The sequence below is a fragment of the Panicum virgatum genome, chromosome 4N (genome assembly GCF_016808335.1).
Source record: "Panicum virgatum strain AP13 chromosome 4N, P.virgatum_v5, whole genome shotgun sequence".
NCBI classification, from domain to species: Eukaryota; Viridiplantae; Streptophyta; class Magnoliopsida; order Poales; family Poaceae; genus Panicum; species Panicum virgatum.
In genome coordinates, this window is record NC_053148.1 from 30,724,558 (window position 1) to 30,740,484 (window position 15,927).

The 15,927-nt window shown below is 46.8% G+C and overlaps 1 protein-coding gene across 1 annotated transcript; it reads left to right on the forward strand.

Moving 5' to 3' along the window:
- Nucleotides 1–769: 769 nt before the first annotated feature.
- On the forward strand, nt 770–2,051 carry LOC120671144 (chitinase CLP-like). The gene has a single exon (XM_039951400.1). It carries the CDS (start codon nt 875–877, stop codon nt 1,952–1,954), a length of 1,080 nt encoding a protein of 359 aa, XP_039807334.1. The 5' UTR covers nt 770–874; the 3' UTR covers nt 1,955–2,051.
- The last annotated feature ends 13,876 nt before the right edge of the window (nt 2,052–15,927 follow it).

The window sequence follows — 15,927 nt, forward strand, 5'->3', positions numbered from 1 at the left end:
GCCACCTTATAATTATAATCGTCAATCTGCGGCTCAATAAGCATTTAATTTTTAATATTTCAAAAAAAGCATTGAATTTTAATCTTTTCAGAAACGTATAGTAGAGGTAAATGTTTTACAGCTGTCGCAACATTATATATATAATAATATCTACTAGAAGCTTATTATTAATTTTTCTTTTCTTTCCTTATTTTAACAGGGTATGCTGCGTCTAATCTGCTCTGTCAAAAGAGAGAGAAAACATTGGTCAACGTTCTTCCATTTGTAATATAATAATATCATACTTGTACGGTCAGAAAGGAATCACATAGAATAACTTGTGGAGCTAGTGGATAATAAGTGTACGACTTCACAAGCGAAGCTGACTCCAAACCGTCGTATTTAAATTTAGAATATATTTGGACTCACGCAACTAATTTAGCTCTAGCTAGTATAGATCCAAATATATCTATCTAGTTAATTTCCAACTAACAACTATATATTCAGATAGGTTCCTCTAACTAACCATTTGCTCTAGCTGATCCAAAACAGTACCCTTAACTCTGGGCACGTGAAGAAAGAAACTCAACTAGTAATGTGCCTCATTTTCATTTTGCTGATTTGGTACATGTCCAAATCCAATCAGCTGTAGTTGAAGCCAGCTCAGAGATGTCATCTTTGACTTCAAAATGAATCGTGGCACTGTACTAGCTGATTAATCTCCTGGCGATGACTCGGAGAACGGCAAGGGCGGGTTCACAAGCAAGCTCCGATTCCACACACGCATCCATCATGCATTCGCGCAGCGGCACGTCCACGAACCTCTATAAATGAAACCAGCAACCGCACCAATCCATCACCACACCACTAATCAGCCCAAACCAAACCAGCAGCAATGTGGAGCTCCAAGCCCTTCCTCCTCGCCATCTCCCTCTGCATCTCGGCCCTGTCGACATGCACGGCGGCCGGTGGCGGCAAGCCCCTGGTCTCCGCCGTCACCAAGGACGCGTCGACGTCCCTCTACACGGCGCCGCTTAAGGACGGCCGCCCGCTGGTCCTCGACCTCTCCGGGCCGGTCATCTCCCTGACGACGTGCTCCTCCAAGAACGGGACGGTCACGACGCTCTCAGCGAACGCCACCGACGGCGCGAACCCGCTGTTCCCGGTGTCCTTCCGCGCCGCGGCCTCCTGCGGCACGCCGCCCAAGCTGCCGGCGGGCGCCATCGGCGTCGCGGGGCTCGGGCCGTCGAGCCAGTCGTTCCTGGCGCAGGTCGCGCGCACGCAGAAGGTCGCCAACAAGCTGGCGCTCTGCCTCCCGAGCGACGGCAAGACGACGAGCGGCAACAGCGTGGGCGTGGCAATCTTCGGCGGGGGGCCCCTGATCTTCCCCGACCGGGGCGACTTCACGACGATGCTGGCCGGCACGGCTCCGCTCCGCGGATTCAACGGGTCCCCAGGGTACTACGTCACCGCCACCGGCATCGCCGTGGAGCAGACTCGGATCGGCGTGTCCGGGCCGCTCGTCGTCGGGCTGAGCTCGACGGCCCCCTACACGGCGCTGCGCCCCGACGTGTATGCCGCCTTGGTGAGGGCGTTCGACCAGGCCGCGACCGGGCCCAACTTCCCCTGGATGTCGAGGGTCGCCGCCGTCGCGCCCTTCGAGCGGTGCTACGACTCGACGAAGCTGCCGCCGACGCGGCTGGGCTACGCCGTGCCGCAGATCGACCTGAACCTGGAGGGCGGGAGCACCTACTTCTTGACCGGCGGCAACTCCATGGTTCAGGTGAGCGCCAACACGGCCTGCCTCGGGTTCGTCCGGGCGGCCGGGCAGGCGCCGGCGGCAGTGCTCGGCGGGTTCCAGATGGAGAACCGCCTGCTGGTGCTCGACGTGGAGAAGAAGCAGCTCGGCTTCACCACCTTTCTCAATGCGGTAGGGCTCTCCTGCAGCAACTTCAACTTCACCCTCGCCGCCTAGTGGGGGTGCTGAATCTCGATGCTGCACTGGGTTGTGTTGTAATAACAGCTTTCGCTGTGTATCAATAAAATTGGAATGAATTGGAGTTTTCCAGACTGATCGATCGATGATGCGGATCAGCACTGCCGCAAATTATGCATGCCAGCTATCCATCCCGTTGACGTACTGTTTGGCCGTTCTGTTCTCTATTACTCGAATCTCATTCTCATCACGGGCCTGCAGTCTGAATACGGCTTTTTTTTGTGAGAGCACGTTAGTCCTCACGGATCAGCTACATCTGGAGTTATCTGACTAATATACGGCCTCGTTTAGTTGCAGCTATAAAATTTTTAAAATAGAATCTTTGCACATTTGAAATACTAAACATAGACTAATTATAAAATTAATTACAAAATTCATCAGTAAACTATGAGAAGAAATTATTAAGTCTAATTAATCCGGCACTAGAATATATTTAATGTAGCAATTAATATGGCTAATCAAGCTTAATTAGTCTCATTAGATTCGTCTCGCAATTTACAAACAAACTATACAATTCATTTTTTATTTCGTCTCGATTAAATACTCTATGTATGTGTTATCGCCAGAATTTGACCAGGATTAGTAGGCCAAATGTCAGAAGAAGCCCACGGTAAAGGAGTCCACTTAGCCAGGTTTATATCATAAGTTTGGCCAAATACAATGATAATTGGGCACTTAAGAGTCAAGCTGAGATGGGGTCACGGGCCTAATCCATGTTGAAGCCCAGTCTATTCGCGAGGCTGATTCGGACTGCAGGAAGAGGCCGCACAAAAATGGACGCCCATGCCACATATGGACTCCGTTTTGGACGATCTAGATATGCATGGAAAGCTAAGGAGATAAGCTTTCCAATACAACTGGAATCACGTCTAGATTCGCTCGGAGTTGACGGGAACTGCCGAAACAATAGGACGACCAGAATCTGCCACAATTATACGGCATGTTTCGGCTGATATTTGGAAGCTTCATGAAGATCTGGTCCGGTGGAGGGAAGAGTCCAGATCATATTATCTAATCTTTGAGTCTTTATTGAGCTGTAATCTATCTCTAGTCTTCGTTTAGAAAAGAGTTTAGAGGTTGTCTTGCACGGCAAGAAGTCTCCGGACTATAAATATGTACCATATGACATTCGTAAAGGAAGAACGTCATCACGTCTCGCGATCAATAACTCTCGGCGCATCGCCACCCCTAATCTTAGGGTTTCATCCAAGTAAGCGTCATGCTGCCTTGATCGCTCCTTGCGATTAGGGTAGCGTTGTTCTTGCTTTTACCTTGGTATTACTCGTACTGAAGCGTTTTTGATGGCGAGTAATGCTAGTTATCCTGATGTTCATAGCATGGCTTTAATAGATCTATTGTGCTTTGTTGCTTATCATCTATGAATATCATGTTGCTTTTCGTGCAGTCACGTTTCAATCTTATGATAGTTCTTGTTGTGTAGAATTAGTTGCACGGAAACAACACCCTGCTTCTTTTCCGTCTAGTAGATCCAATCTGTTACGGTTTGCTCTTGCTCATAAGAGTTGGCGTGATATCTGCTAGGTTAGGCCTTGCAAATGGATTGGATGATCCGGTGATGTATTAGATGCTTTGCCTTAGTCTTAACAGGGAATTGATCCGGGAATCGGCTCTTGCTAGTTCTTAGGCCTCTGTTTTTGGTTATGGTTTAGTTATTTATTACGTTCATTAGGCCCAATCACGTGTAGGATGTTCCGATCTAGCAGTGAAGCTTTGACCGTCGTGGATTAGATTAATTAGATTTAATTGAAGTAGCTTTACACTCATTTGCTCTAGTTAGCAATATCCGGATAGATGCAGATCCAATCTGACACTGGGACTCGATCGTCTTTTTAAAGCCAATGCAAGAGTCGTTCCAGGGAGCCGACCGCGGCTCGGACTTATGTTTCCACGTGTTTGTGTACGCAGGCAAATCGTTGCAAGTACGTTCGCACCTTCCTGATCGGGTATAGGTCAGGTGGCACGCTCGACTTTCTCCGGAATCTCCGGGCGCATGACGGAATTGCGGGCCGTCGACGAGGGAACAGTGCCTGCCAGCGCCCCGGCGACCTCCCGGCTCTTCGTGTTGCCCGTCGCTGCTCGCCGGTGGGTTTCGACCGACAACACATTCTGGCACGCCTGGTGGGACCTTCATCAACAACAACGCCCACCGCAGAGATGGCAGGAGCTCAGGACCAAGCACCGGTTCCACCGGTCACCAAACCTGTCACGTATGAAGAGCTTACTATAGAGCACAAGCAAAAATATGATGAGATCAAAGCTCAGTTCGAAGCCGATCTCACCGGCTCTTTTGAGAGGACCCGCAACCACGGCATCAGGTGGAAGGGGTTCTCACCAGAGGGCGCTCTCGACAACGTTGACCTGTCCGTGCCTTCAGAGGACTGCACCAGAGCCCTACGCCAGGAGATGAACTACATGGTGGCTCATGCGCTTCATCGCACTCAAAAAGCCTGGTGAACGAGCTTGAGCGCGTGGCACATCGCGTTGTCCAGGAGGTGATCAAGAACCAATACTCCGCATCGGGACCAATCCTGGGGAGCCACATGGGAGAAGCTGCACTGCAATCTAGGCCGCTAGTGTCCTACTCACTCGCGGCAGCAGGACAATAGAATTCGCCGATCTATGTCGTTCACAAGATCGGCGGTGATCCTGGAGAAGGCCAGTTCCTGACCAAGCCACCCAAGGAGATCCCTACGGCTACACGTGCACATACATCCCTGACAGCGTCAATCCAACATGCTCGGTGCAGTTGGTAAGCACAGGAGCTTCTGGAGCAGACGCGGAGAAACAAGCGTGGCTGGCAAAGTACGCTACCGGGCCGAGTGCTGAGCCATCGGCCCCAGGAGTTCTTAGTGTGGAGCAGGTCAGTGCAATACTGAGAGACCAGTTTGGCATCCTGCCCAAGAGAAATGCGATCGGCTATTCCAAGCAGCATCCAAGTGACTACGACTTGATCCCATTGCCACCCAAGTATCGGCTCCATGAGTTCAGCAAGTTCAACGGGTCGGAAGGAGCCAGCTCCATTGAGCATGTGAGCTGATACTTAACGCATCTTGGGATGATCTCAGTATCGGATCCGCTCAGGGTCCGGTTCTTCGGCCAATCTCTTACAGGCCCAGCTTTTGGATGGTACGCGTCATTGGCTCCAGATTTGATTCGAACTTGGAGGCAGCTGGAAGATCAGTTCCATACCCAGTATCACTTAGAGGCTGCTGAAGCTGGGATTGCCGACCTCGCCCAAGTTAGGCAGAAGCGAGGAGAGACTGTGTCGGAATACATACAGCGCTTCAGAGAGGTCAAGAATCAATGCTACTCATCACGCATTACGGAGAAGGAAGCAGTTGATCTGGCAGTTCTGGGACTCGCTAAGCCGATCAAGGATATGGCTTTCCAGTTGGAGTTCGCATCTCTGGCGCACCTGGTGCAGAAGCTGACGGCGTCCGAGCTTTACCATCCTGAGCTGTACCAGGACAAGTTCAAGCGCCATGTGAACATGGCCCAAGCGGATGAATCTAATGACTCTGGCGAGGAGCAAGAAGTGGCCGTGGCAGAGTGGACTCGGGGGGCAAACCCCGTCCCGTGCAAATGGATCAAACAGCAGGGGCTTGTGAAGGACTTCGACTTCGACGTAACCAATTAGAGCAGATATTTGATCTGCTGCTCAAAGAAAAACAGCTGAAGCTCCCAGAGAATCATAAGCTGCCAACCGCACAAGAGCTACAGGGGAGGCACCAAGCTATACGCGACCACTAGCATTGCCCGTTCTTCAGGTACTGTTGGAATTCCGGCATGAGCCGATTGCCTACTATCGATGATTGCTTGGAGTGCAGGCCTCGGACACGCCAGTCAAGCGGGACGTCAATGTTCCAGCGCTTGGGGCCCAAAGTGCGTCACGACGACCATGTTGAGCGGCCATCCAGGGATGATCTCGAGCTGGAAGGAGAAGAAGAGTATCATCATACACGATGGTGTCCTGACGGACTCAGCCGCTCCCAGAAGCGCAGAGTGTAGCGCTTACACAATCTCGAAGAGGCGGAAGCAAGGTACCTCGACGTGCCAAGGAAGGCTCGTCCGGATCTCGCGGAACAAGTCAGGCACCCGCGAAGGGTAGAATGGCGCCCTCCAAGAAAAGAGTGGCGCCCCAAGCAGACAAAAGCCGATGAGAAGCCATCGGCTGATGTGAACATGGTGTTCGTGCTCCCATTAGAGTTCCGGGCACCCCGACCGGGGGATTTGCCTATTGCACAGCTAGATCTGGGTCCCTAACCGATCATCTTCGAGAAGCCCAAGGAGAAGAGCTACAAGCATCTGAAGGGGTTATATCTCAAGGGTCTCATCGATGGCAAGCCTGTGAAAAGGATGTTGGTCGACAACGGCACTGCAGTTAATTTGATGCTGTATTCAGTGCTACGCCGATTGGGTCGTTCTGCTGCTGACCTTATCAAAACCAACATAATGCTCAATGATTTCAATGGGCAGCCGTCGGAGGCAAAGAGAGGCCTCAATGTGGAATTGACAGTTGGCCGCAAGACCGTCCCAACCTCGTTCTTCATCGTCAACAGTAAGATGTTTGGTTCAATGGAATGGCGATGAAGTGGAGGTAGTCCATGCAGATAACTCTAGTGAGGTTTCGCTCGCAGAAATGAATGCCTGGGACGCGGGAGGACAAGAGCCGACCTCAGGGATCGCGCCGGAAGACTGTGATCGGATCGAAGCAACAAAAAACGGGTTGAGGCTGGTCTTATCCACTGGCCTCACAGAATAAACACATTCTGGCAGCGCCGTGACGAATGCCACCTACCAAGGTGGTGCCCAGGAGGACTGTCGAGGTCGCAGAAGCACAGGGTCCAACGCCTGCGCAGTCTCAAACAAGCCAAAGGGGACTACCTTCAGCTGCTGGAAAGGTTCAACGAGATCTCAGAAATACCAAACCTTCGGTCAAGGCGCAGTTTGGTCTGGAAGCGCAAGCCGCAGATTGATTCAGCTGCAGGAGCTAAAGACGCGACACAACATGATGTCCCGTAGGCTTCATGAATTCTACGGGATCATGCCCTGTAGTGGTCGATCTAAGCGATCAGCCCCAGCCGATGCGTTGCCATCGGGGCCCAGAAAAGCCGGTGCGCCAGCATCACCTTTAGAAAAAGAAAGTCAAAAGAAATAGTAGCAGAACAAATTAGCTTCATGGCTAACATCTAAGTCCGGGCCGATGGGCAGATCAGCCCCAAACACAGCCGATTCCAGCAATCGGCGGCAAAACGTCTGAATTCTCTGGTTCATAGTAAATTGGGCACGGCCGATTGGAGAGCCGATCTCCTCCAATACATGAAGGATCTGGCTCGGGGGGCATAAGTGGAGATTTGGTGATGAAATATGGAGACCCATACAAAAATTTTCATCCGGATGAAGAACTACCGCCGGTGCTCCTACAACTTCTTCGCCATTGGCAACTTCCGCTCCTTCGCAGTTCCGGTCATCGACATCGGATACTTCTACTCCCATGTGGGCGTGAGAGTGTCTGATACATTAGCCGATCGATCCGGCCAACAGTACTTCTGCATCGTCATCATCATCGGCTATTCCCGTTCCTGCGACACCATCGACATCGGCGAATTCGGCTCCTACAGGGTCAGGGCATTCGTCGCCTACGGACGGGTCCGCCTCGCCCGACCACTGCGGACGGGGTCCGTCTCGCCCAACCCCCGTGGATAGAGGGTCAGGGCATTCGTCACATCAGCCGGCTAATTCAGCTTTTGTGCTCCTTCGATGCGATCAACTTCGGTTACTTCATCCACGTCGATAAAGCATTTGAAGAGCTCTCTACTACAACAGATGTGCTGATTGGACTTTAGGCTACAGATGTTCGGCTTTCTAACAGCCGATAGTTGTGATGAGAATGCATCATGGCAATTATGGACCAGGCTGGATTTTAACCATCGGCTCATCAACAGACAATTTGATTGGTAATATTCAAACCCACCATTGCATCATCATACAGTATATGCGTTTATCACTTGCACTAGCTTCCTTGTATGCTTAGTAGCTTCTACTTGTGTTTCATGTATATATTTTGAGGTGTGGATGCTGGTGACCATGTGTGGTTAGGCTCATTTGAATATGTTGAATATCTGATACCGAGCATGGCTTTTATTCTTTTGAAAATCTGAAATATGGTCACCGCTTTACTTGGCTACTAGTATGCGTAGGCTGACTTTGTTTTTACTATCTTGTACATGCCTGGTAGCTATATCCTTTTCTTGGAATCATTTATGCAGCTCGAGTCTCAATGCTTATATGATAATCTTATGCTAAATTACATTAAAATCTGAATGATGTCCATGCTGTGCTATAATGAAAAGATCCAGGTGGGTTTGTTTTGTCTCACTGATCTAGTTCGGGACTGCTTGCTATTGCACTTTAGCATGAACTTGGGCTAGGCTGTGAATGACCAAAACCTTGCTTTAAGCTTCTGATGGTTCAATGGACCTAGGCTTAGCATTGGTTGGTAAGAAGTGGCCTGATAAGCGAATAACCCCTGGCACAGAACAAAAGGCTTGTTTGAGTTTCAAATGCAATATGTTTTAACCTACAAGACCTGAGGGCATGAGTAATCAAGCTTGTTAGAAGATCCTTGTATCGAAAAGAGCTCACTGGTGTAGGTACTTGCTGGTTTTTGCTTGTCATGCTTTAATGTACTAGTTGGTTGGGCTAAGTGGTGATGCTTTTTATTTTGAAAATCCTCAAAAATTGATTGCTCATGTTCTAATATAGATATATTCTTTTGAGCTTTTCTATGCGGTGTCTTTACGCTATACCCTCACTGTATATACATGCTAGCACTTGTAAATGCTTTGAGACATACCTGGAAGCTCACACTCACTCTTTGCATGACATAGCATATTTTTGTGGGGGGAAGAAATTTTTATCAATGATGATGGTTTGGTTTATGTGGACTGTTTGGCTAACCGAATATGGTTCATCAGCTTTTAGCCGATTCACAATGATCTTTGTAGTGTCGGTTCGGCAAGTGATTGTTTTGCAGGAGAGGCCGTATGTGTTGATGCTGAGCTGATGAAGCACGAGGATGATCACATAAGTTAGTGCCATCCATGGAATATGAAAACTAGGACCGGTCTGCAACAACATTGAGATTGGTCGAGGAAGGCGTGAGGCCGGTTCAAGCAATTGGTCACAAAGTCAGTTAGCTAATAGCCGATCTATCGGCTCGGGGGGCAAGACCATCAGTGGCATGAGAAGACAATTTGAGGAGATGATGTTTTTATTTGGTTCACGGCTGACGCTTAGAAGATTCTGTCATATTTGGCCAAACTTGGGGGGCATGTGTTATCGCCAGAATTTGACCAGGATTGGTAGGCCAAATGTCAGAAGAAGCCCACGGTAAAAGAGTCCACTTAGCCAGTTTTATATCATAAGTTTGGTCAAATACAATGATAATTGGGCACTCAAGGGTCAAGCTGAGATGAGGTCACGGGCCTAATCCATGTTGAAGCCCAGTCTATTCGCGAGGCTGGTTCGGACTGCAGGAAGAGGCCGCACAAAAATGGACGCCCAGGCCACATATGGATTCCGTTTTGGACGATCTAGATATGCATGGAAAGCTAAGGAGATAAGCTTTCCAATACAACTAGAATCACGTCCAGATTCGCTCGGAGTTGACGGGAACTGCCGAAACAATAGGACGACCAGAATCTGCCACAATTATACGGCATGTTTCGGCTGATATTTGGAAGCTTCATGAAGATCTGGTCCGGTGGAGGGAAGAGTCCAGATCATGTTATCTAATCTTTGAGTCTTTATTGGGTTGTAATCTATCTCTAGTCTTCGTTTAGGAAAGAGTTTAGAGGTTGCCTTGCACGACAAGAAGTCTTCGGACTATAAATATGTACCCTATGACATTCGTAAAGGAAGAACGTCATCACGTCTCGCAATCAACAACTCTCGGCGCATCGCCACCCCTAATCTTAGGGTTTCATCCAAGTAAGCGTCATGCTACCCTGATCGCTCCTTGCGATCAGGGCAGCGTTGTTCTTACTTTTACCATGGTATTACTCGTACTGAAGCGTTTTTGATGGCGAGTAATGCTAGTTATCCTGATGTTCGTAGCATGGCTTTAATAGATCTATTGTGCTTTGTTGCTTATCATCTACAAATATCATGTTGCTTTTCGTGCAGTCACGTTTCAATCTTATGCTAGTTCTTGTTGTGTAGAATTAGTTGCACGGAAACAACACCCTGCTTCTTTTCCGTCTAGTAGATCCAATCTGTTACGGTTTGCTCTTGCTCAAAAGAGTTGGCGTGATATCCGCTAGGTTAGGCCTTGCAAACGGATTGGATGATCCGGTGATATATTAGATGCTTTGCCTTAGTCTTAACAGGGAATTGATCCGGGAATCGGCTCTTGCTAGTTCTTAGGCCTCTGTTTTTTGTTATGGTTTAGTTATTTATTACGTTCATTAGGCCCAATCACGTGTAGGATGTTCCGATCTAGCAGTGAAGCTTTGACCGTCGTGGATTAGATTTAATTGAAGTAGCTTTACACTCATTTGCTCTATTTATCAATATCCGGATAGATGCAGATCCAATCTGACACTGGGATTTGATCGGCTCTTTAAAGCCGATGCAAGAGTCGTCCCAGGGAGCCGACCGCGGCTCGGACTTACGTTTCCACGTGTTTGTGTACGCAGGCAAATCGTTGCAAGCACGTTCGCACCTTCCTGATCGGGTATAGGTCAGGTGGCATGCCCGACTTTCTCCGTAATCTCCGGGTGCGTGACGGAATTGCGGGCCGTCGACGAGGGAGCAGTGCCTGCCAGCGCCCCGGCGACCTCCCGGCTCTTCGTGTTACCTGTCGCTGCTCGCCGGTGGGTTTCGACCGACAACAGTATGTTAGATTGTCTTTCGATATGAAAGTTTTGGAATTTGAATTTTGCAACTAAACAAGATCTACGTATAGCCAAGACAAATGTTTACAGAAAACAACGTGCGCAATGACAAGTTTGCAACATACATAGCATGCTTGGGAGTAGAAGATTTTGCTTGGGAAGCTTGCGACCGTGGACGATGTTCGGCGGCCGGCGTGGAAAGAAGTTGGAACACCAAATTCAAGGGTCTTCCCACTCAATCCAGGCGATAAATACACCCAACCGTCGGCAGCCGGCAAGATCACCATATCTTTGTCGGTGATCCGTGATTGCGGACTGGTCAAGTCGACAAGAAAAGCGATGAATTCTGAGATCGTGTCCCATCGTGACGAGATATATGTGCTTGAGTATATTTTTCTTTTTCCTTAACGGTGGGGAAATTGACACATTTTAACGCGAGTTGGGTGATGGGAATTATAAAAGTTAATAAGATGAACAATTTATTACTATGTAGCTGCTAGAAACTTATATATGCAATTTCATCTTCTACTTATGGCGAAGAAGAAAAAATATTTTTCCTCTCTCCTTCCCTATATAAGATCCCCATGGGGGCATGGGGTTGCCTTTTTTTTTACCCAATCACAGTTTCACACAACCCCTAGGCCCCTATCTCATCGAACGATCTAGTTCATCCACGTAGGGCTTGAGGTCATGCATGATATATTAAAGACGAAAATGGATAGGACCCGGTTTTTGTAAACTAGATCACATGGTTTTGGCCACTACTACACAACCCCTCGTCGTCGGTTTGTGTTTGACATTTATCCTGGCCGTTGCTTGGTCTTGGAATAATGATGGCATATTACTGCCGGTGTAACTGCTGGGACTTTAAATCTGAGGAGTGGGGTGGGGGACTATTATTACTTGCGATTGGTAGCTCCAATCAGAATTCAATTATCTCGTATAAAAAGTCTTATTCCTCCTCCCTGCCCGGCCGAGACATGAACACAACAAACTGTTGTGTGTTCATGGCGATAGCCGGTTAGGGGGGAAGCTCATGCTTTTTTTCACATTTTTTGAAGATTCAACTTTCCCAAGTGATTCTAAAGATCAGCAACTTCATTTCCTACCTTTCTTAGCTAGTATTTTTTATTTATTGGCTTAGAAATAGAGAAATTTTTTATTTTAGAATCGGAGAGGATGAGAAACTTTTCATTTTTACACCATATGTGCTAGAATAAGAAATTTTCATATGTTGCATGCATGGATGTTTTTTAGTCGAAGAAATTAATTAAATTATTACATAGAAATAACTTTAAAGGTCGGTGATTTTTCATGCATAGAGAAATAATGATGCAAAAAATTGAAATATTATAGTTTTCTATAAAAAATAGAAATACAATATCATGCATAGGTAAACTAATATGTAATGTATCTTGAATTTTATAACACTACTACAAAACAGGCCATCAGCACCCGTTAGGAAGTGCCATCAGCACCGGATTTGCAACCGGTATTACCAAATCGAGACCATTGGTGTCGGTCTAGGACACCAGTTATTTAACCAGATGCCTTAGGCCTCCTTTGGTACTAGTTGGAAGGATCAACTGGTACCTAAGGGACCGCTAGCCGTCACTCTAATGCAAGCTAGCGGCCGCTTAAGTAATGGTTGGTCTTTCCAACCAGTACCAAATGTTTTTTTTAGATTTCCCCCCAAAATTTATCTTACCTAATTTGTTTATTACGATTTATTCTTTCAGAATGGCTACACGCACATGAGCTACACAGTGCTATATATTGGTCAGGTGCCCATGATGTAATTAAGTTATTTAGACATAATAATATTTACAAATATACAAATGTCACGATTATAATGTACGCAAGTGTTGGAATTTGGGCTTGGCCCATTAAATATTTCAGCTATTCCAAATAAATCTCAAAGGCCCATGTGGGTATAAGGAAGTGGTGGAGGGGTGCAAACCTTTAATCCCACATTGCTAGGGGAAGTTGAGAACGTCCTATGGATCTCCTATATATCTAACTCATAGGCCCACCAGAGTATATATTAACTCAAACTAAGGTTACAAAACTGAGTTAGGGTTACAAAAGCTAGATTTTTTCCTCTTTCTTGCTGCTATGCCGCCATCGTAGCCTATTTCATCCCGATCGTCGGCGTGCACCAACGATCGGGAGAGCAAGTCTCCGGAACCTCCGTCCTCGAGATTCTACACTGGGAGAGGACGAATAAGGTTTTTGGGAAGCGCCCGGCGCGACTGCTCCAAGATCTTTATCACGGCTCGTCCTTCGTCCAAGTCAGGCACCGCGGCGAACCGTTGTTTGCGACATCGGCTGCTGCACTCCGTCAACAGGACCGTTTCGTCCGGTAATCTCCAATCGTCTTCCCAAAAGCCAAGGCTCAATACGTAATCTATTTTTCCATCCAGTTCTGAATCATGTTCTCAGAGTTAATCATCCTGTTGTGTCTTGCCACTAGTATGATAGAGTTGTTCATGCTAGATCCAGTTTTGTTCATGATTTCTTTATTCCGGAATTTAATCATGCAACTGTCTAATATTTCAACAATCCAAAAACTTTATTATAGAAAATCTGTTGATTTTACGATGGCTAGTTTAATTTGCTGATGCACTGAGTCCAGACAAGTTTACTGATGTGCACTTTAAGAGATGGTAAGTCAAGGTTCGTCTTTGGCTTACTATACTGCATGCATGGGAAGCGAGGCTTGGTATTCCAGCAGGCGAACATTCTCCTGAGGAGAGGAGGAAGTTCACAGATGCCAACAACTCTTTCGTGGGATGCATGATAAGTGTTCTCACTGATCGTCTGGTTGATGTGTACATGCACATAACAGATGCAAAAGAGTTGTGGGATGCATTGGTTGCAAAGTATGATGCAACAGATGCTGGCAGTGAACTATACACCATGGAGATCTTTCATGACTTCAGGATGCTGAACAACCGTTCTGTTGTAGAACAGGCTCATGAGGTACAAGTTCTTGTCAAAGAACTCGAACTCCTGAAGTGTCCTTTACCTGACAAATTTGTGGCTGGGTGCATAATTGCAAAGTTGCCACTACTCTAAAACACAAGAGACAAGAAATATCTGTTGAAAACCTGATAGCATCTCTTGATGTTGAGTAGAAAGCTTGGGCTAAGGATGTTTCTGAGAATGGAAGTAAGGATAACTCTAGCACCAACATGGTGTAGAAGCACCACCCACACAGCAAGAACAAGAAGACTGCCCACAAGCCTGTCAAGACTACTACCTTCAACAAGATGAAGACAACAAACTCCAAAGGAGGTTACTACACGTGCGGTGATGGGGGACATTTCGCAAGAGTCTGTCCAAATCGTGCAGACCGCAAGGCAAAGGCTAATCCTGGGACAGGATCCAAGGATGTCAACATGACGACACTAGCAAGCACTGAGGATGGGTACAGTAATCTATCTACTGTTCTTTCAGTATTTCAATCCATGAGTTGGTGGTTTGATACATGTGCTAATATTCATGTGTTGTGTTGACATCTCTTTGTTCTCTTTTTATCAGGCCGTCCAAGGTTCAAGCGTGCTGATGGGAAATGGGTCACATGCTTCTGTTCGTGGTGTTGGTACAATAGATCTGAAGTTTACTTCGGGAAAGAACGTGCAGCTGAAGAACGTGCAGCATGTCCCAACTATCAATAAGAATCTAGTGAGCGGCTCCCTTCTGTGTAAGGATGGGTTTAAGGTAGTGTTAGAGTCCAATGAAACTTGGCAACCTCGAGAGCCTCACAAGGCAGCCGAGGAGAGAAACTTGGCACCTCTCGAACTCATACATTCTGATCTGTGCGAGATGAATGGTGTGTTGACAAAGGGTGGAAAGAGATATTTCATGACTTTGATTGATGATGCTTCTATATTTTGCTATGTTTATTTGTTGCAAACTAAGGATGAAGCGCTTGACTATGTTAAAATCTATAAGACAGAAGTTGAAAATCAACTAGAGAGAAATATCAAATGTTTAAGGTCAGATCATGGTGGTGAATATTTTCCCAAAATCTTTGATGAATTTTGTGAGGAACATGGTATTATTCATGAGAGGACGCCTCCCTACTCACCTGAGTCAAATGGGGTTGCTGAGAGAAAGAACCGCACGTTGGCTGACTTGGTTAATGCCATGTTAGATACTGTTGGTTTATCTAAAGCATGGTGGGGGAGGCTTTATTGACTGCGAGTCATGTCCTGAATAGAGTTCCAAACAGAAATAAAGATCAGACCCCATATGAGATATGGATAGGGAGAAAACCATTGCTTTCTTACTGGCGTACATGGGGATGCTTGGCGAAAGTCAATGTCCCAATCAACAAGAAGCGGAAGTTGGGACCTAAAACAGTGGATTGTGTCTTTCCAAGATATGCTCAGAGAAGTATAGCTTACAAGTTTATAGTAGTTAAACCTGAGATACCTGATGTGCATGTTGATAGTATTATGGAATCTCATGATGCAATATTTTTTGAGAATATTTTTCCTATGAAAGATATGCATAGCACGTCTAGATTTTCTTCTGAGATAACTCCTAAACCTATTGCTCCCATTATTACTGAGACTTCTGAACAACCAGTTGAGTGTGAGGAAATCCTTGAGAAGGATGACAGTGAAGCTCCTCAAAGGAGCAAGAGACAAATGGTTGCAAAATCTTTTGGTGATGACTTCATTGTGTACCTTGTGGATGACACACCTACTAATATTGCCGAGGCATATGCATCTCCAGATGTAGATGATTGGAAAGAAGCTGTCCAAAGTAAGATGGACTCAATTCTATCCAATAGTACGTGGGAACTTACTGAACTACCCTATGGTAGCAAACCTATGGGTTGTAAATGGGTATTCAAGAAGAAGCTTAGACCTGTTGGTACTATTGAGAAATACAAGGCTAGACTTATGGCCAAAGGTTACACACAAAATGAAGGCGAAGACTTCTTTGACACATACTCACCTATTGCTAGATTGACTACTATTCGAGCACTTCTTTCCCTGGCTGCATCATATGGTCTCATCG